Source organism: Crocuta crocuta, unplaced genomic scaffold (assembly GCF_008692635.1).
Source record: "Crocuta crocuta isolate KB4526 unplaced genomic scaffold, BGI_CrCroc_1.0 scaffold340, whole genome shotgun sequence".
In the NCBI taxonomy this organism is placed as follows: Eukaryota; Metazoa; Chordata; class Mammalia; order Carnivora; family Hyaenidae; genus Crocuta; species Crocuta crocuta.
Genome location: NW_027530642.1, coordinates 3,806,302 through 3,829,963, shown reverse-complemented (window position 1 = coordinate 3,829,963; position 23,662 = coordinate 3,806,302). Strand labels below are relative to the sequence as shown.

The 23,662-nt window shown below is 43.6% G+C and overlaps 1 protein-coding gene across 1 annotated transcript in view; it reads left to right on the top strand.

Annotated features, from left to right (window-relative positions):
• Positions 1-13,996: 13,996 nt before the first annotated feature.
• ARHGEF37 (Rho guanine nucleotide exchange factor 37) overlaps positions 13,997-23,662 on the top strand; it is a 35,627-nt gene continuing 25,961 nt past the window's right edge. Inside the window, exons 1-2 of the mRNA XM_077769023.1 lie at positions 13,997-14,182; positions 15,887-16,010. Of these exons, the coding sequence (XP_077625149.1) occupies positions 13,997-14,182; positions 15,887-16,010 (310 nt within the window). The remainder of the gene's footprint in view (positions 14,183-15,886; positions 16,011-23,662) is intronic.

Sequence of the window (23,662 nt, the reverse complement as noted above, 5' to 3'; positions counted from 1 at the left end):
GAGAGAGAGAAAGCGCGCGAGAGCGCGCGCGCACAAACAGGGGAGGGGCAGGGAGAGAGAGACACACACACAGAATCTGAAGCAGGCTTCAAGCTCTGGGCTGTCAGCACAGAGCCCATGCAGGGCTCGAACCCAGGAACCACGAGATCATGACCTGAGCCGAAGTTGGGTGCCCAACCAACTGAGCCCCCTGGGTGCCCCACTAGAAAGTTTCTTCCAATTTGACTTTTAGGTTCCAAACATTTGGTGCCCTGTAGGACAGCATCAGGCAGACATGCTCGCTGCCTCAGGCCAAGGCTCTTCCTTATTTGAACACAGCCCACGCAGCCCCTTCATGTTTCTCCCTCCAGACTCGCTGTCTTCATTCCTTCAACAATTCTTTAGTAGGAAAAGCAGAATTTCTCAAGAAATGGTCTACAGACTACTGGCATCAGAATCACTTAAGGATTCGTTGAAATGAGCCATCTCTGACCTCCTGAACCAGAACCTTTGAGGGTGGGGGCAGGGCACCTGGGTGGCTCAGTTGGTTGGGCTCTTGGTTTTTTGGCTCAGGTCATGATCTCATGACACAGAGCCTGCTTGGCATTCTTTCTTTCTTCTCTCTCCGCCTCCCGCCACCCACCTCCACCCCTGCTCACGCTCTTTCTCAAATGAACATTAAATATATACATACATAAACTTAAAAAAAAAAATCTTCAAGAATGGGGGCAAGAATTGGCCTGCCTGACAAGGGTTCTTGATGGTTCTTAGGCACCTTTGATTATCAGTGTGTGTGATGCGGGTGGGGATTGGCGGTGGGGGATTACATACTGTTTATAACATTCCGTTCTGTTTGTCTAAAGTGTGTAATGAGTGAACGTTTCTTTTGTAATTTAAACATACCGTGGTGCCCAAGGAAGACATATGAGTGGCAAGTAAGCACTTGGAAAGACGCTCCAGATAATTCATCTTTAGGGAAATGCACATCAAAACCACAGTGAGAGATCACTTGCTACCTAATAGGATGGCTAAAATTAAGGAGGCTGACTAGAGGATGACTGATAGGGATGTGCAGGAACCAGAACTCACATACGCTGTTGGTGGAAATGTAAAATGGTACAACCACTTTTTAAACGTTTGACATTTTGTTAAAAAGTTTGAGGGGTGCCACGGTGGCTCCGTCGGTTAAGCATCCGGCTTCGGCTCAGGTCATGATCTCACAGTTCGCAGGTTGGAGCCCCGCATCAGACTCTGTGCTGACAGCTCAGAGCCTGGAGGCTGCCTCAATTCTGTGTCTTCCCCTCTCTGCCCCTTCCCCAACTTGTACTCGCTCTCTCTTTCTCTCCCTCTCAAAAATAAATAATAAACACTAAAAAATTTTTTTTAAATATATAGACACCTATCACGTGAGCTAGACATTCTATCCCTAGGTCCAGCTGTACTGTGATAGAGAAATAGAAAACAACCAATCGTTTATCCAGTGCATGGGTAAACTGTGCTGTATCCATGCATTGAATACCGCTCAGCATTTAAAAAGTAATGAACTGTCGGTACGTGCCACAACTAGGAGAGATCTCAAAATAATTTCACTGGAAAGAAAGAAGAAAAAGGCCGGATCAAAAAGAGCACACACTCTATAATTCTACTTATAGAAAATTCTTGGGAAGTTGCTGTCTCTCACCTGACCTTAAACTTTTTGGTGGCCCCCGAGAGCTGTATGTGATTATACTAGTCTGACTCAACTTGTTACAGTGCCATTGGCAATTCGATCATTATTCTGCCGGTTCATCCACGTCATTCATTCATTCAATTAATTGAGCACCTACTGTGTGCTAGATTTGGAGTAGGCACTAATAAAACAGATGTGATCCTTGCCCTTGCGGGGCTTACAGGTCATATTGAATGAACCAGTAAAACAAATAGTTCTTTGGGAGGAGGATGGGAATCAGGGAAAGCTTGTCTGGGCTCCAAGCAGTCAGTTTCATGGTTTTGAAACACCACTCCACTCTGGTGCTCTGCATCCAGTCAGGAGACTTAGTGGTAGTCCAGGAGAAAGGTGGTGGAGATGTAGACTCCGGTGGTCTTGGAGATGGAAAGCACTGGAAGAACAGATAGATGCCCTTAAGGAAACTGAGCTGATCCCAGAGGTTGGCACTGATTCACATTCTTTGAATAGTGTAGTTTCATCAGTTTTTAGTTCATATTATTGTCCTATGACTTGCCCCCACCCCCAGTCCCAGCCTCCATCACCGTTTTCTTTCTTTCTTTCTTTCTTTTTTTTTAATGTTTTATTTATTTCTAGGAGAGAGAGAGAGAGACAGCATGAGCAGGGGAGGGTCAGAGAGAGAGGGAGTGACAGACTCTGAAACAGGCTCCAGGCTCTGAGCTGGCAGTTAGCACAGAGCCCGATGCGGGGCTCGAACCCACGAACCACGAGATCATGACCTAAGCGAAAGTCGGACACTTAACTGACTAAGCCACCCAGGAGCCCCTCCATCACCGTTTTCTTACTGCCTAGAGAGACGCGGGGACATGCGTGGCTCAGCTGGTTAAGCATCGGACTCTTGGTTTCAGCTCAGGTCATAATCGTGTGGCTCGTGAGTTCAAGCCCTGAGTTGCTGACAGTGCGGAGCCTACTTGGGATTCTCTCTCTGCCTCTCCCCTGATCTCTCTCTCTCAATATAAATAAATAAACTTAAAAAAAATACAAATCTTTAAAAAAAAAAACCACAAGAAAGAGAGAGAGAGAGAGAGATTGAGAGGGAGAGAGACTGTCTAGAAAAACGTCATCACCTTGCTGGGCCAGTTGCCCTAGCCTGCAGCATTCCTTGAGCCACTGGTCTAGTTGCCTTTCAGTAAGGCAATGAGGATAGTCTGGCATGACCTGTTACTCTGTTTTTATTTTTTCTCAACCTATGCTGGCTTGCAGTGATCTCGGTTTGCCTTTCTAAGGGCTAGCAGGCCGTCTGTTTTACTCAAGTGGCAGAAAGCCAGCTCAGAGCGGCCAAGCCTANCGCTCATAAAAAAAAAAAAAAAAAAACAAAAGGCTATCAGTCTCCATCATGGCGATAACTGAGTGATGTCATCGGGGCTCAGTCTCACAATGCCTCAATTCTCAGCTCCATTGGTTTGTGCTAGCCACATCCTGAGTCGGGCTCTGGGGTATCATTCCTGTTACTTAGTACTGTCCTCATGATCAGCCATTCTTGCCATCTGCTTGAATATGATCAGCCAAGTGTCCTTAAGGCATTTCTTTATCCACCAGATCCATGGTAATGCGGTCCTTTACAGTTTAACATTAGTAGTAACAAAAGCAACTGCTACAGTATTTCTAGCCTACCTTACACCGGGCACTCAGTTGAGACACTTGACATGGATTCTTTTAGGAAACCTTGTAACCAAAACGTGTATGTGTGTGTGTGTGTGTGTGTATATATATATATATATATATACACACACACACACATATATATGTTATATATATAATGTATATATATAAACTGTATACGTATATATATATTAAATGTATATATTAAATGTATACATATGTGTGTGTATATATATATATTAAAACGTTATATCATTATCCCAGAAAAGCCAGCCAATTGATTGCAGAATCAGAATTTGAAATCGGGTTTTCTGGCCCCAGGGTCTGGACTCTAAGCCTTCATACTGACTGCTTCCTGAAGTCCCTCTTGAGGACTGGGAAGAGGAAAGCAAAGCCATCAAATAGAGTGCCCATTTCTTACTTTTCCTGAACACGAATCTTAAAATAGACATGACAGTCATAGTAGGGGCAGAGCTTTGGAAGTTAGTCTTAGAATTTTATCCATCCCAGATCCTTCTGGGTGTTTAGAGTTTTGGAAGCTGTTTGTACTGGACCTTCCTCTCTGACTGTTGTGTGTGTCTTTACAAACCAGCCACCGGGTCAGGCAGGATCCTAGTGTGGCTACTCTTGTTTCTGTAGGTGTTTCCTTCCTTTGTTTTTCAATGAAGCTTTTTGCTGTCATGATGCTTGAACTTCACCTTTGACAGTCTTCCATGAACCCGCTTCTTTAGAGTCTCAGACCAGATGCACAGGTCTTCCTTTTTTTTTTTTTTTTTTTTTTAATCTTAAATGTTTAAATTGATCTCTATCTAAAACCTGGGGTGGGAGGCTGATGGGTGTTCAAGTTTGTCTTCTGTGACATTTTACCTTCTGAAAGAACTTCAAGGTGATAGTTTCACTTTCCCCAGGGATCTACGTACTTCCATGGCTCTGTTCAGTTCTTTGGACTGGTCTGAATCATATATTTTTAAAATTATTTTTAAAGTAATCTCTGTTCTTAACATGGGGCTCGAACTCACAACCCTGGTATCCAGAGTCTTGTGCTCCACCGACAGAGACGGCCGGGGGGCCCTGGTTAGAATTAGATTTGGTGCACCATTTTCCCTTGTCACTTCTTCTGTCTTGAAAGGGATGAAATAATCAGCATGTCCATAACATTTACCTAGTTGGTCCTTCTGCTTTGAGTGGAAAGAAACTTGGGGCAAATAACCAGATATTTTAAATACCCCATCCTTACTGTAGAGCCATTTCTTTTCTTGGTCTTTGTATCCTCAGAATCTAGGAGAATGCTTGGCATAAGGTAGCTGCTCCAAATATTTGTTTGTTTGTTTATTCTTCTTATAATTTATTTATTTTTTTATAATTTACATCCAAGTTAGTTAGCATATAGTGCCACAATGATTTCAGGAGTAGATTCCTTACTGTCCCTTACCCGTTTAGCCCATTCGCCCTCCCATAACCCCTCCAGGAACCCTCTGTTTATTCTCTGTATTTAATAGTCTCACATGTTTTGCCCCCCTCCCTGTTTTTATATTATTTTTGCTTCCCTTCCCTTATGTTCATCTGTTTTGTATCTTAAAGTCCTCATATGAGTCAAGTCACATGATATTTGTCTTTCTCTGACTTATTTTGCTCAGCATAATACCCTCTAGTTCCATCCACGTAGTTGCAAATGGCAAGATTTCATTCTTTTTGATCACTGAGTAATACTCCCTTGTATATATACACCACATCTTCTTTATCCATTCGATGGACATATGGGCTCTTTCCCCACTTTGGCTATTGTGGATAGCGCTGCTATAAACATTGGGGTGCATGTGCCCCTTTGAAACCACACACCTGTATCCCTTGTATAAAAAGCTAGTAGTGAAATTGCTGGTTCATAGGGTAGTTCTATTTTTAATTTTTTGAGGAACCTCCATACTGTTTTCCAGAGTGGCTGCACCAGTTTGCTTCTCAGCAAGTAAGCTATTGAATGAACGTGTGCTACAGAAGGAGCTGTTTCACAACACCCTGGGGTCAAAAACTGTGGCTGCACAACATTCAACAGGCATTGAAAACTATTTTTTTAGCTTATTTATTTATTTTGAGAGAGAGAGAGAGAGAGAGATAGCAAGGTTGAGTGGAGGAGAGGCACAGAGAGAGAGGCGGAGAGAGAATCCCAAGCTGGCTCCATGCTGTCAGCACAGAACCCCATACGAGGCTCAATCTCACAAACTGGGAGATCATGACCTGAGCCGAAATCAAGAGTTGGAAATTTAACCAACTGAACCACCCAAGCGCCTCATCAACAGAGGTTTGGGGGTTGTTGTTTTTTTAGCACCACCTATATGCTAAACAGATTTTAGTTCTGAGTTGGCGACTACAGGGCATGAAAGAGATCTAAGGAGTGGGCATGACTAGACTGTAAGAAAAGCCATGCTTTCTAAGCATGTTCTCTGAGACAAGTCCCCTTATCAGGCCAGAGCAGGAAATGGAACAGGGACACCCAGCCTGCTCCACCAGGCCTTTGAGCTCTACTTGTCCAGAGAGAGTTACAGTGATAGTGGAAAACATAAGCTATGTAATATTTGTTTGTTTTTAACTTTTTATTTTGAAATACTTACGGGCAGGAATAAGACAGACTTATTTAACTGCAAGTTGCAAAGGTAGCGGCCGGGTTTCTGTACGCCCTTCACCAGGTTCCTCCAGTGGTTATCTCTTATTTAAATATAGCACAATATCAAAACCAGGAAACTGGCATCGGTATACTATTTGTGAATGACTGTTTTATGTTATGTCATGTGATAGATTCGTATAACTACCACTTCAATTAAGACACAGAACTATTTATTCTGTGACTTATGGAGTTCTCCTTCGTGTTCTTTCTTCACAGTCACACCCACCTGCCCTTCAGCCTTATCTCTAACCACTAATCTGGTCTCTCAAGAGCCATCCAAGTATTGGATCCACCACATTTTTCTTTTTAAGGATTCGCTTATTAAAACAACATTTTGATTGTTTCCAGTTTGGCTACTACAAATAAAGCTTCTATGAGCATCTGTGCACAGGTTTCTGTATGGACATAAGTTTTCTTTCTCTGGAATAGATGCCCTGAGGTATGATTGCTGCTAAGTGTATGTTTCATTTGTAAAGAAACTGACAAACTGTTTTCCAGAGTGGCTGTACCACTTTATACTCCCATCAGTAATACATGAGAAATCCAGTTTGTGCACATCCTAACCAGTAGTTAATATTATATAACTGTTTTGGTAACAGCTTTATTGAGATATAATATATATTATATAATTCACCCACTGAGGATGCACAAATCAATGGCTTTTGGTATAGTCACTGAGTTGTGCAGCCATCACCACAATAAATTTAGAACATTTTCATCATCCATAAAAGAAACCTGTACCCAGTAGCCACCACACCCCATACACTATCCCTTCGGCCTAGGAAACCAACGATCAGCTTTCTGTTTCTACAGATTCATCCGTTCTAGACGTTTCACATAAATCATAAAGTACATGGTCCTTTATGGCTGATTCCTTTGATTGACTTCTAGCATAATGTTTTCAAGATTCATCCATGTTGGAGCACATATCGTACTTCATTCCTTTTCATTGCCAAGTAATAATATTTTTAATCACACAGACTATAAGGGATTACAAAATGCTGTTACAGACAGGCTTTGCCAGACCTGCTTAGAGGTCTAGGTTTCAATTAATCTGGGTGCAAGTTAATGCTGTTTTGAATAGTTAGCAGTTCTCTATAAAGTATTATTTGTGCTTTTTGTTTATTTAGCCACAGTTCTGAGTAGCGGGACCTGAGTAGCTCTCCTTAAATCCTGTTGGGATTTCTCTAGAGAACCTAGAGAATAGTTTATTCTCTAGAATAGAGAACCTAGAATCCTGTGCACAGGACAGTCTATGGCCATACCACCCTGAACGCGCCCGATTTCGTCTGATCTCGGAAGCTAAGGAGGGTCGGGCCTGGTTAGTACATGGATGGGAGAACCTATGCACAGGATAGTGAGTGTCAGCCGATCAGGCCCGGGGCAGGTCAGCAGGCCACAGGCAGCGTTCAGGAGCTGGAGCAGAGCTGTGCATCAGACAGATGCATTCCGAGATCTTTCTGGGCCCTTTGCTCTCCGCAGTCAGTTTACATAGTATCTGATGGCCCAGGACAGAAACTTCTGCTGCTACTCGTGCCTCCCAAAGGACCACTGACATATGCAAGTATCTTCAGTACTGTGAGGCATAGGGAAGGGCTCGACAGGAATGGGTGTTTATCTGGTCTCTAAGTGCCTAGTGTCTGGCCAGGAAGATGAAGCCCAGTTCTAAATAACCCTAAATAACCCAGTACAAGTTTGAATGGGACATGTGCCATTTTAAATATTAGGAAATATTTTAACCATCCAGAAGAGAACAAAGAACAGTACAACAAATACCATGTTCTTACCACCTATTTTTTGTTTAATTTTAACATTTTTGCCATATGTGCTTCATTATTTCTAAGCAAATAGAACCTCTCAGATACTCAGCAACAAAAAGGAAGGAACTATCGATACATGCAGCAGTCTACAGGAATCTCCAGGGAGTTGTGCTAATTGAATAAAGTCAGTCCTAAGAAGCTTACACACTGTAATAATTTTGTTTACACACATTCTTGAAATAACAAGATTATAGAAATGGAGAACTGAGTTCCTGGGGGCAGGAGTTAAGGATGGATGGAGCTGGAGGGAAGGGGGTAAAAAAGGATCCTGTGTCAATGCCAGTATCCTGGCTGTGAGATTGTTGCAAAATGTTACCACTGAGGAAACTTGACCAAGGGTACATGGACCCAGTGTACTACTTATTACAACCGCATGTGCATCTCTATCTCAAAAGTAAAAGTGGAACTAAAAAAAACCCCAAGCCCTCAGATGCCATTAAGTCATTTTTGATACTGTCCTAAATTCTATTTCTCTGCCTCCCTTTCTAGAGGTTACTGCCATCCTGAATTTATTGCTAATCACTTCCACACACACACAAAAATTTTTTAAACTTTTTTTTAAATGTTTATTTATTTTTGAGAGATGAGAGAGAATGTGAGCAGAGGAGAGGCAGAGAGAGAGGGAGACAGATGATCTGAAGCGGGCTCTGTGCACGGAGAGCCCAACACGAACCCACGAACTGTGAGATCATGACCTGATTGGAAGTCGGATGCTTAATGAACTGACTGAGCCACACCGGCACCCTACTTCCACAAAATTTTTAATACTGGTGCTCCAAATGTATATATCTCCAAACACTATCTAGCGTTGTTTTATGTATTTTGAATTTTAGAAAATAGATAATCTATGTACCCTTCTGGAACTTTCTTTTGTTCATTCATTTTTTTTTTGCCCCCCCACCCCCCGTTCTAGAACTTTCTTTTTTTGTTTGTTTGTTTCCTTTCTTTACAGTGTTTGTGAGGCTATCCATGTTGATACATGAATTTATAGTTTGTTCATTTTCACCATTGTTCAGAATCCCATGATATGTATATATTGCAGCTTATTTATCCACTCTCCTGTTGATGGATATCTAGATTGTTTCTAATTTCCAGTCATGACCAGCAGTGGTTCAGTGAACATTCTTGTCCCCATTTCTTGCGTATATGTGAAGAAGTTTCTTGAAGAAGGATAGATTTAGGAGTAGAACTGACTGGCCTGACAGTATGAGCATTTTTAATTTTCTAGTAATTGCCAAATTGCTCTTTGAGGTGGTTGCAATAATTTACATTACTGTATCAGTACCTGAGACTTCCCCATTCCCCTGCAGTCTCACCAACATTTTTATATTTTGCCAATCCTATGGGCATGAAATGGTATCTCAGGCAGTTTTAATGATTCATATTTGCCTAGTTACTAGTGAATTTTTTCATCTTTTTTAAATGTTTATTTATTTTGAGAGAGAAAGAGAATCCCAAGCAGGCTCCACTCTCAGCACAGAGCCCGACTCTGGGATTGCTCTCAGGACCATGAGAACCTGACCTGAGCCAAAATCAAGAGTCAGATGCTTAACCCACTGAGCCACCCAGGTGCCCTGCAAGTGAATCTTTTCATTTGTATGTTAGGCATTTGAATTTCTTCTTTTGTCGATTACCTGTTCACACCCCTATCATCCACAGTTTAATTGGAGAAAACACAAGGCATTCTGTTTTAACCAGTAGGGGATATAAAAGAGTGTATTAGGTGCTTAACCATAGCAGTGGAGGGGCTGGACAAGCTGACCACAGAGCAGGCCCGTAGGAATGAATTCCAAGGCCATGCTACAGGAATGACCCCTCCGAAGGCATTGCTACCCTCTGCAACAATCAGGAAATTGGAGAATTGGGATGCCGCTCTCCACTGCTGGCTTTTGAATTCTATGACTTTAGGCACAGTTTTTTGCCAGAATTGATGATTTGAAAGCAGTGCAGTACCTGCCCCATTAAATTCATACCTGAAGCATCACCTCTCTTCCTACTTAGCTCAGTTCTAAATTCAGGGCTCACGTGAGACCATTGGATTGGTGGGGCTGAAAACACAGGTTGGAATCTTAGCTGCAAGGGAGCTGGAGTTTAGCTATCCCACTTCCATATTACAGGATGACCTAGTAGGAGGAGGTTAAAATTGACATTGAATGAACCAATGTACTGTGTGGGCAACAATATGCTTTGCTTTTCTTTTAAATTGCCTGGTTTTAGTGATTCATAGGAGTTCTTTATTGTGTGTAGATAATTAAACTTTTTGTAGGTTGTATTCATCACAAATATCTTCTGGTTGGAGGCCTCGTTTTTCCTTTTGATTGTAGAATTGTTGATAAACAGAACATTTCAATATTACAGTCATCCGATTTATCAGTATTTACCAATCTTTTCCTTTGGGGTTTCTTCTATGTCTTGTCAAAGAAATCCTCAGAGAACACAAAAATATTTTCCTACGGGAGCTCAGTCGGTTAAGTGTCTGACTCTCTCTCTCTTTTTTTTTTAAGGTTTTATTTATTTCTGGGAGAGAAAGACAGACAGCATGAGCAGGGGAGGATCAGAGAGAGAGAGAGAGAGAGAGAGAATCTGAAACAGACTCTAGGCTCTGAGCTGGCTGTCAGCACAGAGCCTGATGCAGGGCTCGAACCCACGGACCATGGGATCATGACCTGAGCTGAAGTCGGACGCTTAACCGACTGAGCCACCCAGGCGCCCCAAGTGTCTAACTCTTGATTTCAGCTCAGATCATCGTCCCAGGGTTGTGGGATCCACTCCTGCACTGGGCTCTGAGCTGAGATGGAGCCTGCTTGGGATTCTCTCTCTCCCTTTTTCTCTGCCCTTCCTCCTGGGCACATGTGCACTCTCTCTCTCTCAAAATAAATAAACAAAAATTAAAAAATATTTTTTCCTATGTTCTCTTCTAAGAATTTTAGAGTTTCATATTTGACATTTAGGTCTTTAACCATCTGGAGTTAAAGGTGTGATGTGGGATTACATTGATTTACTTTTCTATATGGGAAACTACTTATCCTATGGACCATCCTTTTCTTAGTCTTATACTTATGTCATATAAAACATTTCCATTTTTACTGTGGTCTATTTCTGGGCTCTCTAATCTGTTCTACTAATGTGTTTGCCCCTATATCAACACCACCCTTTTTAATTACTATTGGCTTTCAAGTAGATCTAAATATCTGATAGGACAGGTCCCCCCATCTTGTTCCTCAGGATTGCCTTAGTTAGTCTTAGCCTTACTCTTCTGCATATATTTTAGAATTATCTTGTTGTGTTTTAGTGAAAAACAAAAAGTGAAACTGTGCTGGGAGTTTTATTGGATTTGGAATTGAATCTGGTTGGGGAAAATTTTTTTCTTTTCTTTATGATATTGAGTCTTCCTATCCATGAACATAGTGTATCCCTACTTACAATGACTTCTTCAATTCAATAAGTTCAATAAGGTTTTATAATCTTTTTCATAAAGATCTTATATATCTCTTATTAAATTATCTCAGAAGAAATAAATGTTTTCATTATATTATCAAATCTTTTTATCTTTGCATTTAAAAATATTGTTGGTATATAGAGTAATATGCTTTATTTTTGAATATTCATATCCAGCAAAATTGAAGAACTTTCACTTTTTCTTACATTTGGTTTTTAGTTCATATTAAAGCTATGAAAGCATATAATTTAAGAGATGGGTGATTGTACATTTGTTATGAGAAACAGAGGCAGATGATTCTACAATGTTTGTTATGAAAAACAGCCTATTCCTTTTCTTTCCTGCCTCAGGCATGACCAGGCAGTTCCTTCTATCATTTTTTGCTGATTATTTAAAATTTACTTCCTTGTTGTTTTGTTTCACTTCCTTGTTTTAAATAGCATGTATGTACTGTTATTTCTTGAGCTTTTTGATTTAGGTATTGTTCTTTGACTTTCTGCTATGGAAGATGAGGATATGGGTTTGTGTTTTTTTGTTTTTACTCTCCCTCCAAAGCAGGCTCCAGGCTCCGAGCTGGCAGCACAGAGCCCGACGCAGGGCTCAAACTCACAAACTGAGAGATCATGACCTGAGCTGAGGTCAGACGCTTAGCCGACTGAGCCACCCAGGCCCCCTGCCTGTTCTCATTCTCTTTATTCTTGTCTTCTGGAACTCAGATTTGATGCATGAGCCTTCTTATTTCAATATGCACATCCCTTAAATTCTCTATTTTCCATGCTCTTCTTTCTCTTTAGCAGTCTGGATAATTTCTTCACATCTGTATGCCCTCTTGCCATTTCTCTTTTCTGGACGTCTGTTAAATCTGCCCATTCGGGAGGCGCCTGGGTGGCTCAGTCGGTTAAGTGTCCAACTTCGGCTCAGGTCATGATCTCACTGTTCCTGGGTTTGAGTGCCATGTCGTGCTCTGTGCTGACGGCTCAGAGCCTGGAGCCTGCTTTCGATCTGTGTCTTCCTCTCTTTCTGCCCCTCCCTTGCTTGTACTCTGTCTCTCTCTCTCTCTCTCAAAAATAAATAAACATTAACAAAATTCAAAAACCATCTGCCCTTCCGGTTTTCAATTTCAAAGGTTAAAATTTTAATTACTGTAAGTTTTATTTGCTCTAAAAAGTCATACAGGTCTTTTTTTATAATATGGGTTTTTTTTTTCCTGCTTCTTTTATAGTTTTTATCTGATAGTTTAACTCTGATGTTCTTGGGATCTAATCCTGCTCATTTTCATGGAGTTCTTGTAATGTTGGATTGTCAACACATCTTCAGGACAGGGTTGTCTGCTGGCGTACCTCATGGCCTAGGCTAAGCACGTGCTCTTCAGGATACGTTATATTTCTGTGGACACTCAGAGTAGCATTGGTCTTCAGCTGTTCCTGTTCACTTCTCGGCTTTGGGTTACTTGGACCACATGTGTAATATCACTCTGAACCTAAAACCCAGTGAAGGCAGGGCTGCTATTATGAATTTTCAGAGGGGAGTTTTTGGTCCTCATGTTGGATGCAAGCCAGGATGACCTCATCTTCTGTGTGAGTGGGGGGATTTTTGGTTTTGTGTGTATGTTTTTTTTTTTTTGGATCCACCCTTTCACTGGCGTCTTTGAGGGTCCCAGTTCTGTGAAGCCACTCATCTCCTGTTCCTGCCTGAACACCAGTGCCTAAGTCCCTGGTTGACCGAGATTGGCCATGCCCTCTTCCCTGCCCACCCCTCCTCTTTGGGCCCCAGCTCCTCCCGCTCTGGTTTCTAGTTCCCTCTATCTGGGGGCCCTGCTATTCCCTTTATTCCCATGCAAGCCCTACAAGGCCGTGAAAATGAAGTTGGTTATACCTGGTCCAGCATCTCTAGGTGGCTTGTAGTAGGGGGTTTTCAGGCCATGTTGTCCACAGTTTTGCCATTTGTACTTTTAAACCTAGAGATAAAGGGGCCGTGGGAGTCTCAGTGAGGGAAAGTCCATCTGGCTGGGAGGATCAGGAAAGGCCTTAGGGAGGATGACTGTCCGAGGATAGTGTCATGGGAAGGGGCGCAGCAGGTGCAAAAGCACAGAGGCAGGATGTGAGTGTGCAGGCATGGAGGACAGCACGTAGCCCTGTTTTGCTGGAGTACGTCTGTGAAAGGAAACTCGAGGTTGGAGCCGGACCACAGAGCAGCAGGGAGCTGTTCTAGCCCCACAGCATGGAATGCCACGATCACAAGCTTCGTTTCAGGAAGTTTAAACTGGAAGCACATCCAAGATGAATGAGCGGGGAGCAGCAGGAGGGCAAGAGATTGGACTTGGAAAGGTGCTCCTGGAGGCTGTGGAGATAGCCCAGGGGAAGGGTCATGAGGCCTGAATGAGGCAGTGGGGGTAGAGAGGAGGGAACCCCTGGGATGGAGGGTGCGATGGAGGGTGCGATGGAGGGTGCGATGGAGGGTGCGAGAGACTTGGCTGAGCCAGATAAAGAAATCCGGGTCAAGAGCACAGGGAAAAAAATAGAAGAAAAGCTAAGCAAGCACATTGTCTGGATCCTGGAAAATGTCAACAATGATCTGAGCTGCGTTCCGCCTTTTAAGGTTATTCAGATTCTGCCCACAAACGCTAATACATAGTTCATCTTGCAGTACGCAAGCTAGAGATGTTTTTAGGGCACTTGATGAATGGTTGTCTTTGGATTAGAGACAGCGTGTTCCAGTAGATCTCCTGGAAGTGAGCTGAGATGTGTTTGCCTCTTCTAGAACCTGCTGACATGGCCGAACATGGGACCGATGAGCCATCCTCCAGGACAGGAAGTCCCGACGGAGAAGACCGGGTCTCTGGGGACAGACTGTTGCTGCATCAGAGGCTGGCTGTCAGAGAGCTCTTTGACACCGAGGTCTCCTACCTGCATATGCTCCAGCTCTGTGCCTCAGACATCAGGAGCCGCCTGCAGCAGGTACTCGGGTGGGGCTGCACACAGCCTCCCTTTCCAGGGGCAAATGTGGGTCCTGGCTTCTGAAACATCGGTTCCAGCCAGGGGCAGGCTTGATGGAGGGGTGGGCATGCTGGACGTGAAGTCACCTGGATGTACGCCCCGGTACTTGCCTTCATTGGCCATGCCACCTCCAGCAAAGCCTTTAGCACGTTGGGGCCTTAGTGTGTTCACCTACTAAATGGACAGGAGTAATCACCTCAGAGAATTAAGTGAGGTAATGGATAAAATAGCCCTTTATCAAATTTAGAACAGATTTCTTATACTGATCTATATTCTTTTTAAAGAAATGTTTGTTTATTTATTTTTGAGAGAGAGTATGTGTGCATATGAAGGGGGGAGGGCAGAAACGGGGGGGGGAGGGGCAGAGAGAATCCAAAGCAGGCTCCTCGCTTGTCAGCACAGAGCCTGACACGGGGCTCAAGCTCATGAACCATGAGATCATGACCTGAGCTGAAATCAAGAGCCGGATGCTCATCCAACTGAGCCACTCAGGTGCCCCTAACACTGACCTATATTCTAATTGTCTCACTTAGAAGATGGTAACCTGAAGAAGTTTTCGCTATGATGGGTTTTTACATCTTTTTTCCCTTGATTTCAGAAATAATACAAGCTCTCTCCATAGGATGTTAAGTATCCCTTAGTACATAAGCTCAATTAGGGCAAAGACTATTTAGTTCAGTATATCCCCAGTTCTAGACTCATAAATAATAGACTTCAGTTAGTGTTTCTTGAATGAATGAAATACTCAAGGAGGAAATGTGGAAGGTGAAAGGCCTGTCATATTTGACCCTCCAGAAATTAGGATTTTTCTCTGTAGGCATTAAACAAATGATATGGATTGTTACTTACTCTGACAAAAATAAGAGCCTGCTCTAGATATTTTTCTACAGTTAGCTTTTCCTACTTGATTTTGCATTCAGGATAGACACACACACACACACACATACACACACACACATGCACACACAATGTTCTATATGTGCTCATGCACATACTGTTTTGCGTTCCATCTCACAGTGGTATCACCAGTTAATAGTGGCTGGAGTTCAGAATACATCTCAAGGTAATGGTGGTGGGTGCCGAGTATGTCAGAGCTGAAGGAAGGCCAGCTTCTCACCCTTGTATGATGGATGGGGAAACTGAGGGCAGAAAAATGATAGCTGTCCACAGATCTAGGGGAAAAAAAATTCCTGTTCAGCTTTTATTCCATGCTGAGCACTCCATCCCCTCCTCTATTTTTGCAGAGTAATAAGAGTACCTAATTTATACAATTTTTCAAATTTATTTTTATTTTTTTAATGTTTATTTTTGAGAGAGAGAGCAAGAGCACACAAGTGGGGAGAGGGGCAGAGAGAGAGGGGGAGACACAGAATCTGAAGCAGGCTCCAGGCTCTGAGCTGTCAGCACAGAGCCCGACATGGGGCTCAAACCCACAAACCAAGAGATCATGACCTGTGCCGAAGCCAGATGCTTAACCGACCGAGCCACCCAGGCGCCCCAGATTTATACAATTTTTCAGAGCCTTGCAAACGTTCCACCGGGCAGTCTTCCCAAGAGTCGTGGGACTCTGAAGGTGCGGAGGTTCTGGACTGCTCTCCAAAGCCTGTGAATGAAGTCACCCTACCGAAACCCCAGCGACTCCTGTGAGTCCTCTGTTTCTTCTAGCTGCCCCAGGGGGATCTGGATGTCCTGTTCTCAAACATCGATGATGTCATTGAGGTGAACAGCAGATTTCTTCACAATCTCCAAGAGACGGCATCCAGGGAGGAGGAACAAGTGCTCTTAATTGGTAAGGGAAAGACAAGACAGCTGTCTGATTCCCCGGGGGACTGTCCTCAGCATGTGGCCGTTGCTGAACCGCCTCCAGAATTCCAGGGAAATGCAGATCAACGGGGGGTTTCTTTTGGGGGATTCCCAGAACACAGCATGTCAGAGCTGGTGGGACTCTCAGATCATATCCAGCCCCATCCCGTCACTTTGCAGAAAAGGAGACCGGGGCCCAGAGACAAGGAGGACTAATTGGTCAGTGGCCCCGCTGAGCTTTTCATTAGTTACTAGACTCAGTTATTTACTGAGCACCTGCTGCTCACTGTCGTGTGCTGGCGTCATAGCATCAACAAGTGAGTCCAGGTTCGAATTCTGAAGGGTTGACAGGTCCGTGAGTGTGACAGAAGATGAACATATAGATAAGAGGGTTTTAGGTAATAATTTGTAATTTGAAGAAAAGAAACAATTGTAGTAACTTTGGGGCATGAGAGTAGTCCTCCTGCGAAGGGAACATTAGAGCTGAAACCTGACTGTTGGGAAGGAGACAGCTATGAGATCTGGAGGGAGAGCAGAGAGAGTGGCTGTGCTGAGGCCCTGACAGGGATAAGCCTAGAAGGTTTGAAGGACAGACAGAAAGAAGGCTAATGTGGCTCCAGGGGACTTAGTGAGGAGAGTGTGTCAGGGGATAAGATGGGAGAGGCAGAGAAGAACCAACTCATGTAGGGCCTTCTAGGCCATGGCAAGGAGTCTGGATATGATTCCGAGTGTGGTGAGAAACCATTGGGCAGTTTTGAGCAGGAAAGTGATACAATCAACTCCTGTTTTTCAAAGACCTATTTGGCTGCTGTGGACAATGGCTTGTGAGGGGGTGGTGAGAGTGGAGACATGAGCCCAGTGGGGTCCTTACTGTCGCCCGGCTGAGAGAGGGTGGGTGTGTGCTCATCCCGGAATGGTTAGGATGACTGTGTAGAGCCTGACAGAGAAGGGACACGTGGGTGTAAATCTCACACCTGTGTCCCTCCTTCTCTTCTCATCTGCTGCTTCAGGTCACTTGACAAAACTTGTAGGTCACGGGTTTTTGAGAGGAGGTGGCTGGGGAAGGCAGAGGGGAGGAGGAGGTGGAGGAGGAGGAGGGGAGGGCGCCCCGCACAGTGACCATGCTAGTCCCTGGCCTTTGCATCACCCATCTACCCCTTCCTAGACATGAATGATGACGAGGATTAAAAATAACAAATATACAATTTTTTAAAAATTTATGTATCATTTTAAAAAAATGTTTATTTTAGAGAGAAATGTGAGGAGGGAGGGGTAGAGAGAGGGTGGAAGGGACAGAGGGTCCAAAGCACAGAGCCCGATGCGGGGCTCGAACTCACGAACTGTGAGATCATGACCTGAGCAGAAACCAAGAGTCAGACGCTCAACCGACTGAGCCACCCAGGCGGCCCACAAATATACGAATTTCTTAGAAAGCCTACTTTCTGAGTGTTTATTAAATGCTTAGCATTGTCCTGATGTACATGTATTAACTCATTTAATCCTCACAACGACCCTGAAGGGGAGATGCTGTTAACTCATTGTACAGTTGAGGAAACAGAGGCACAGAGAGAGGAAGTAACCTGCTCAAGGCCCTTCGGCTAGTGGCACAGCCAGGATTCGAATTCGGGCAGTTGGTCTCCAGAGCCAGTGCTCTTAACTACTGCCCTGAGCAGTGTCCATGTAGTAGAGATGGGATTAGAACCTGTGTATCGTGTGTTTATTCTCCCCTTGAAAATAGAGTTCCTTATTAAAACAGCAATGTGAATGAGTTACGATTTCCTAAAAAAGACAGAGTAATACAAAATTTAAGAACAAGATTTTTTTTTAAGTACCTGGGAAGCTATTCTCAACTTTCATCATTATGTCCTTGTTTCTGTTAATAATCACCACCTACTCTTTGGTGTGTTATGCGCTGGGTCAGGACTGCCTGAGCTGCTGCCGGCTCCTTATTCCCAGTCCAGCTGTGCTTGGAGAGCCTTTCTCGCAATCCTGTAGCCACAGCATTTAAAAAGGTTTCTGGGCCGCAAGCATGACTGTCTTTAACAGATGACTTAGGTCCCCCTCGTTACCAACGATTCCAGCACAGCTCTGGCATTCACCAGGGCCCCTACCCAGGGAGGTGTCGCCATGTGACACCGTGCTATAGCTCAGTGCAGTCCCACAGAAGTGTCATTCCAGCCACAAATGTAATGGAAAGCGTTTGAGTAGCCACATTTAAAAAATTGAAGAAGCAGGTGGAATTGCGTTTCATGATACACTTGACTCATCCCAATATGTCCACAAACTAATATCTCAACATATAATCAGTATAAAAATTATTCATGATGTATTTTACTTTTTTTTTTTGTACTAAGTCTTTGAAATCGGTGTCTTTTACATTGACAGCACATCTCAGTTGGGATCCTGAAATTTCAAGGGCCCCAAAGCCGCATGTGGCTGGTGACTGCTGTTTCTGGGAGGTGCGGGTCCAATGGTTTGGAGTCCTGACTGGCAAGGCTCTGTCGCCCACAAGTTCCTTCATGTCTCTGAGCCTCCTTTCTGCCTCTTTGAAATGTGTCAGCTGCGACTCAGAGCATCTACCACGTACTAGCTCCTTCCTCTCAAGATACTGTTATTTGCTGATTACTGTTATTACTGTCCCCATCTCACTAAAGAAAAACGGGAGGCTCCAAGGGACACAGCTTGTCAAGGCAGAATCAAGAGCCTTGATTCTCTTTTTTCTTTCTGACTGATCCCAGCTATCAGCAGAGTGTTCTTTTGATAGTGGGAGGAACTTTTTCACTACTGTGACTTCTTTACAATCTGTGACCATAGGACAAGAGGAACAGAAGTCTCTACTTTTGTATTCCTGGCATTCCTGCTCCTTTGGCTCGCTCTGCTCTCTGGGAATCCGCCTTCCTCTGTCATTCAGTTGCCAGAATGCCCCTGCCCCTGGCCACACTGGCTATGATACGCTTTCTTGGCCATCAGTCACATTCCTGCCGACGCACCCAGGTTTAGGAACATGTGGGAGCCTCCCTAGATTTCGAGGCTACGCCCAGGCTGGCTCTCAGCAGGGGTGATCTCTGTAGTTGGCTGATCTCCTGCCATGCAGATTCTCCCTAGCTGCAGCTTTGTGTGCTCTTTCCTCTGGTCTCCCTCCTTCTGGGGGCTTCTCCTGAGGGAGTTGTCTCTGAGGATTGGCTGGACCAGCACTGGAGAAGAGGACCAGTCCTGGGTGGCAGTCTCGCTGTGGGAGTCTTTGCCAAGGGCGGGACCCATGCTAGGCTAGGCATCACCCCATGTGTCCCCGTGTGACCCCGCGGGGGGTCTGGTCAAGGTCAGAGGCCCAAGATGTAGCTTCAGCAGGCAGTAGGGTCAGCTGTGCATCCTGTGGTCCACAGCTCCCCACCCCCTTTCGTGGCTAATACATTTCTCTTTATCCTCGTCCCTTCCCCCTAGAGGGGCAACCAAAGACTCTTGCGGGTACTAGAGGTAGCTTTATAACAGCCATTCCTGTAACCACTTTTTTAAAAAATATTTTTATTTATTTCTAGGAGAGAGAAAGAGAGACAGCGTGAGCAGGGGAGGGTCAGAGAGAGAGGGAGTCACAGACTGAAACAGGCTCCAGGCTCTGAGCTGGCAGTCAGCACAGAGCCCGACGCGGGGATCGAACCCACGAACCGTGAGATCACGACCTAAGCGAAAGTCGGACGCTTAACCGACTAAGCCACCCAGGCGCCCCTCCTTTAACCACTTTTAACCCCTAGTTTACGCAACATACTACAGAGAGTATAGATTTTAAAAATTGTATATTTGTTATTTTTAATCCCCGTCATCATTCATGTCTAGGAAGGGGTAGAAGATGGGTGATGCAAAGGCCAGGGACTAGCGTGGTCACTGTGCGGGGCGCCCTCCCCTCCTCCTCTTCCACCTCCTCCTCCCCTCTGCCTTCCCCAGCCACCTCCACTCAAAAACCTGTGACCTACAAGTTTTGTCAAGCAACAGATGAAAAGAGAAGGAGGGACACAGGTGTGAGGTTTACGCCCACGTGTCCCTTCTCCGTCAGGCTCTACACAGTCATCGTAACCATTCCGGTATTATCTAGCTGGAGTCGTACAGTACACAGCCTTCACAGAGTGGCCCCTTTCACTTCGCAGTGTGCATTTCCACTTTCTCCTTTTCCTGTCTCGATAGCTCATTTCTTTTCTTCTTTTAATCACTGCATGAAATTCCACTGTATGGACACAGCACAGTGTATGCATTTACTTCCTGAAGTATATTTTGGTTATTTTCAAGCGTAGGCAGTTATGAATAAAGCTGTTATAAACCTTTGTGTGCAGGGTTCTTAAGAAATCATTTTTGAAACTTTTTTCTATAGTGGTAAAATACACATTACATGAAATTTACCATCTTACCCATATTTACGTGTGAGTCCAATGGCATTAAGTACATTCACATTGCTGTGCAAGCATTAAGTACTGCCCAGCTCCAGAACTACTTCATCACCCTGAACTGAAACTCTGTACCCACCAAATAATAACCAGCCTCTGGTCGCCTCTATTTTACTTTCTGTCGCTGTGAGCTTGACTGCTCCAGGTAACTCATAAAAGGGGACTTCTACAATATTTGTCGTATTGTGTTTGGCTCTTCGCATGTCTTCAAAGTTCTTTTTAATTTTTTAAATCGTAAAAAAGAAAAATAAAATTTAAAATAATTTTGACTTACAGAAAAGTGGCAAAAATAATACAGAGGTGCTAAATACCCCTCGATTTAGCGTTCCCTAATTTTAACATCTCAGATACTCACAATACAGTTGTTGAAACCAGGAAATTAACAGCAGTGCAACACTGTTAACCCTCCTGACCTCACTCTCATTTTGCCAGCTTGCCTATGAATGTCCTTTTTCTGGCCCAGGATCTAACCTAGGGTACCACGTTTCATTTTATTGTGATGTTCCCTTAGACTTTTTTAGTCTGTCTTTTGGGACCATAACACTTCTGAAAAGTCCAACCCACGTTGTAGTACATCCCTCAATTTGAAGTTGTCAGTTATTATAATTAAAAAGATTGTATAGATTTTATAACAGCTTATATATGTATTGTTTATATTTTCTAAATTATGAATATTTTATAAACACTTTATATTTCATTCATTTTTTTTTTAAATTTTATTTCTGAGAGAGAGACAGCGGGAGCAGCAGAGGGTCAGAGAGAGAGGGAGACACAGAATCTGAAACAGGCTCCAGGCTCTGAGCTGTCAGCACAGAGCCCGACGCGGGGCTCGAACCCATGAACCATGAGATCATGACCTGAGCCGAAATCGGATGCTTAACCGACCAAGCCACCCAGGCACCCCAATATTTCATTCTTAAATGAGGCAATAAGATCATGGTTAATGACCTGTCCTTCTTAGTGCCTCAGAGCAGGGACACAAGATGTTACTATATGTTATTACTTAAAATAATGGTACTTTTGATCACATGATTGATAGAAGATAGTATCTTCTATGTTTTTCCACTATAACGTTACTATTTTTTCCCTTGTAATTAATAAATAGGAAAACTTTGATATTACACAAATGTTCTATTTCATCTCAAACTTAATTAAGCATTACTTTTAGCATCCATTGATGGTTCTGGCCTGTAGTAATTATTACTGGTGTCCTCATGGTAATTTTCTATTTCCCTTATTCCTTCTATATTTATTAATTGCAATTTTTCTTTTTTTTAACATTTTTTTATTTAAAAAAATTTATTTTTTTATTTATTTTTTAATAGTTTATTGTCCNCCATCCATGTTGCTACACATGGCCAGATTTCATTCTTTCTCATTGCCATGTAGTATTCCATTTAATTGCAATTTTTCTATAAGCAAGAACTGTACTTTCTCACCCATTCATTTATTCAGTTACTTATATTAGTATGGAGTCTAGGGCATTTACTTTATTCCATGAGTCAGAATCCAGCACCATCATTATTGCTCAAATTGTACCAGTGTTGGCCATCGGGAGCTCCTTCACATTGGCTCCTGTGTCCTTTCTCTAGGCCTCCAATAATGTCTGAGCACATCCTTACTTTCAGTCCCCGCAAGACGTTCCAGGCTCAGCTTGTACTTCCCTGGCCCATCCTTGGAATCAGCCATTTCTGTCAGGAGCCCTGGTTCCTATTTTGGGGGAATGGTATTTAGACACCAAGTTCTAGGCTCTAGGTATGCTCATTATCCCTGCGATGTCATTACCCCCCTCAACTAGTAGAACTGGGAAATATATGTATATATACTAATGTGTGCATATGCACTTATCTATATTTCTCTCTCTCTCTCTCTCTCTCTCTCCCTCTTTATATATTTAAGACTGTGAGTTCATACTGATACCTACAATTCCAGCCCATCCAGTCCATGCTCCCTCTCATCCCTACTACCCTATGCCCTCATTCTTTCCACCCCTTTCCATCCACTTGCTGCGGATAACCAATCTCATAAATTTCTGCTTTAAAAATTTGGACTGCTTCACAGATTTGCCTTTTATTCTTGTGCATTGATCTCCTCCTTGTTATTCCAACTCTGGTATATATGGTGCTGAAACTGAGCACCAGAGTAATCTATTTAAAACAGAAACAAGATCACCCCTGTTCAAAGCCCTCTGGTTGCTTCTTGCCACCGTTAGAATAAAATCTAAACCCGTCGTTCCACCCTTACCTACTTTGAGGCCCTCTGGGATCCGGCTTGAGTTTTCTGCTTATTTTCTCCGCTTTGTGGCCTTGTTCACTCTGCTCTGGCCATTCTTCCTTTTTGGCTATTGCCGTTAGGCCAAGTGCTGTCTTGCCTTAAGCCCTTTGCAGACCCCCCCCCCCCCCGCCGCCACCGAAGCTGGGGTTGCTGCTCCCACCACACATTCCCAGGGCCCCACACTTCTAGTCTCTGACAAGCATGCACACCTTTATGGAGTCCATCCTTAACTAGATCTCCTACTACTTTCTAGCGCTTTTTTTTTTCTTGGTTCACAAAAGAATAGATCTAAGATTTTTTTTTTTATATTTTTATTTATTTCTAGGAGAGAGAGAGAGACAGCGTGAGCAGGGGAGGGTCAGAGAGAGAGGGAGACACAGACTCTGAAATAGGCTCCAGGCTCTGAGCTGGCAGTCAGCACAGAGCCCGACGCGGGGCTCGAACCCACGAACCGCGAGATCATGACCTAAGCGAAAGTCGGACGCTTAACCAACTAAGCCACCCAGGCGCCCTAGATCTAAGATTTATTGATTGATTGATTGATGGTTCTCCTTTCTGTGAATTCAAAGTTGCATTTATTATTTAAAAAAAAAATTTAGAGTTTATTGTGAAGTTGGTTTCCATATAGTACCCAGTGCTTATCCCAACAAGTGCCCTCCCCCATGCCCATCACCCCCTTCCCCTCTCTCCCACCCCTATCAACCCCCAGTTTATGCTCAGTATTTAAGAGTCTCTTATGGTTTGCCTCCCTCCCTCTCCTTAACTATTTTTCCCCTTCCCCTTCCCCATGGTCCTCTGTTAAGTTTCTCCTGTTCCACATATGAGTGAAAACATATGGTATCTGTCCTTCTCTGCCTGACTTATTTCACTTACATAACACCCTTAAGGTCCATCCATGTTGCTACAAATGGCCAGATTTCATTCTCTCTCA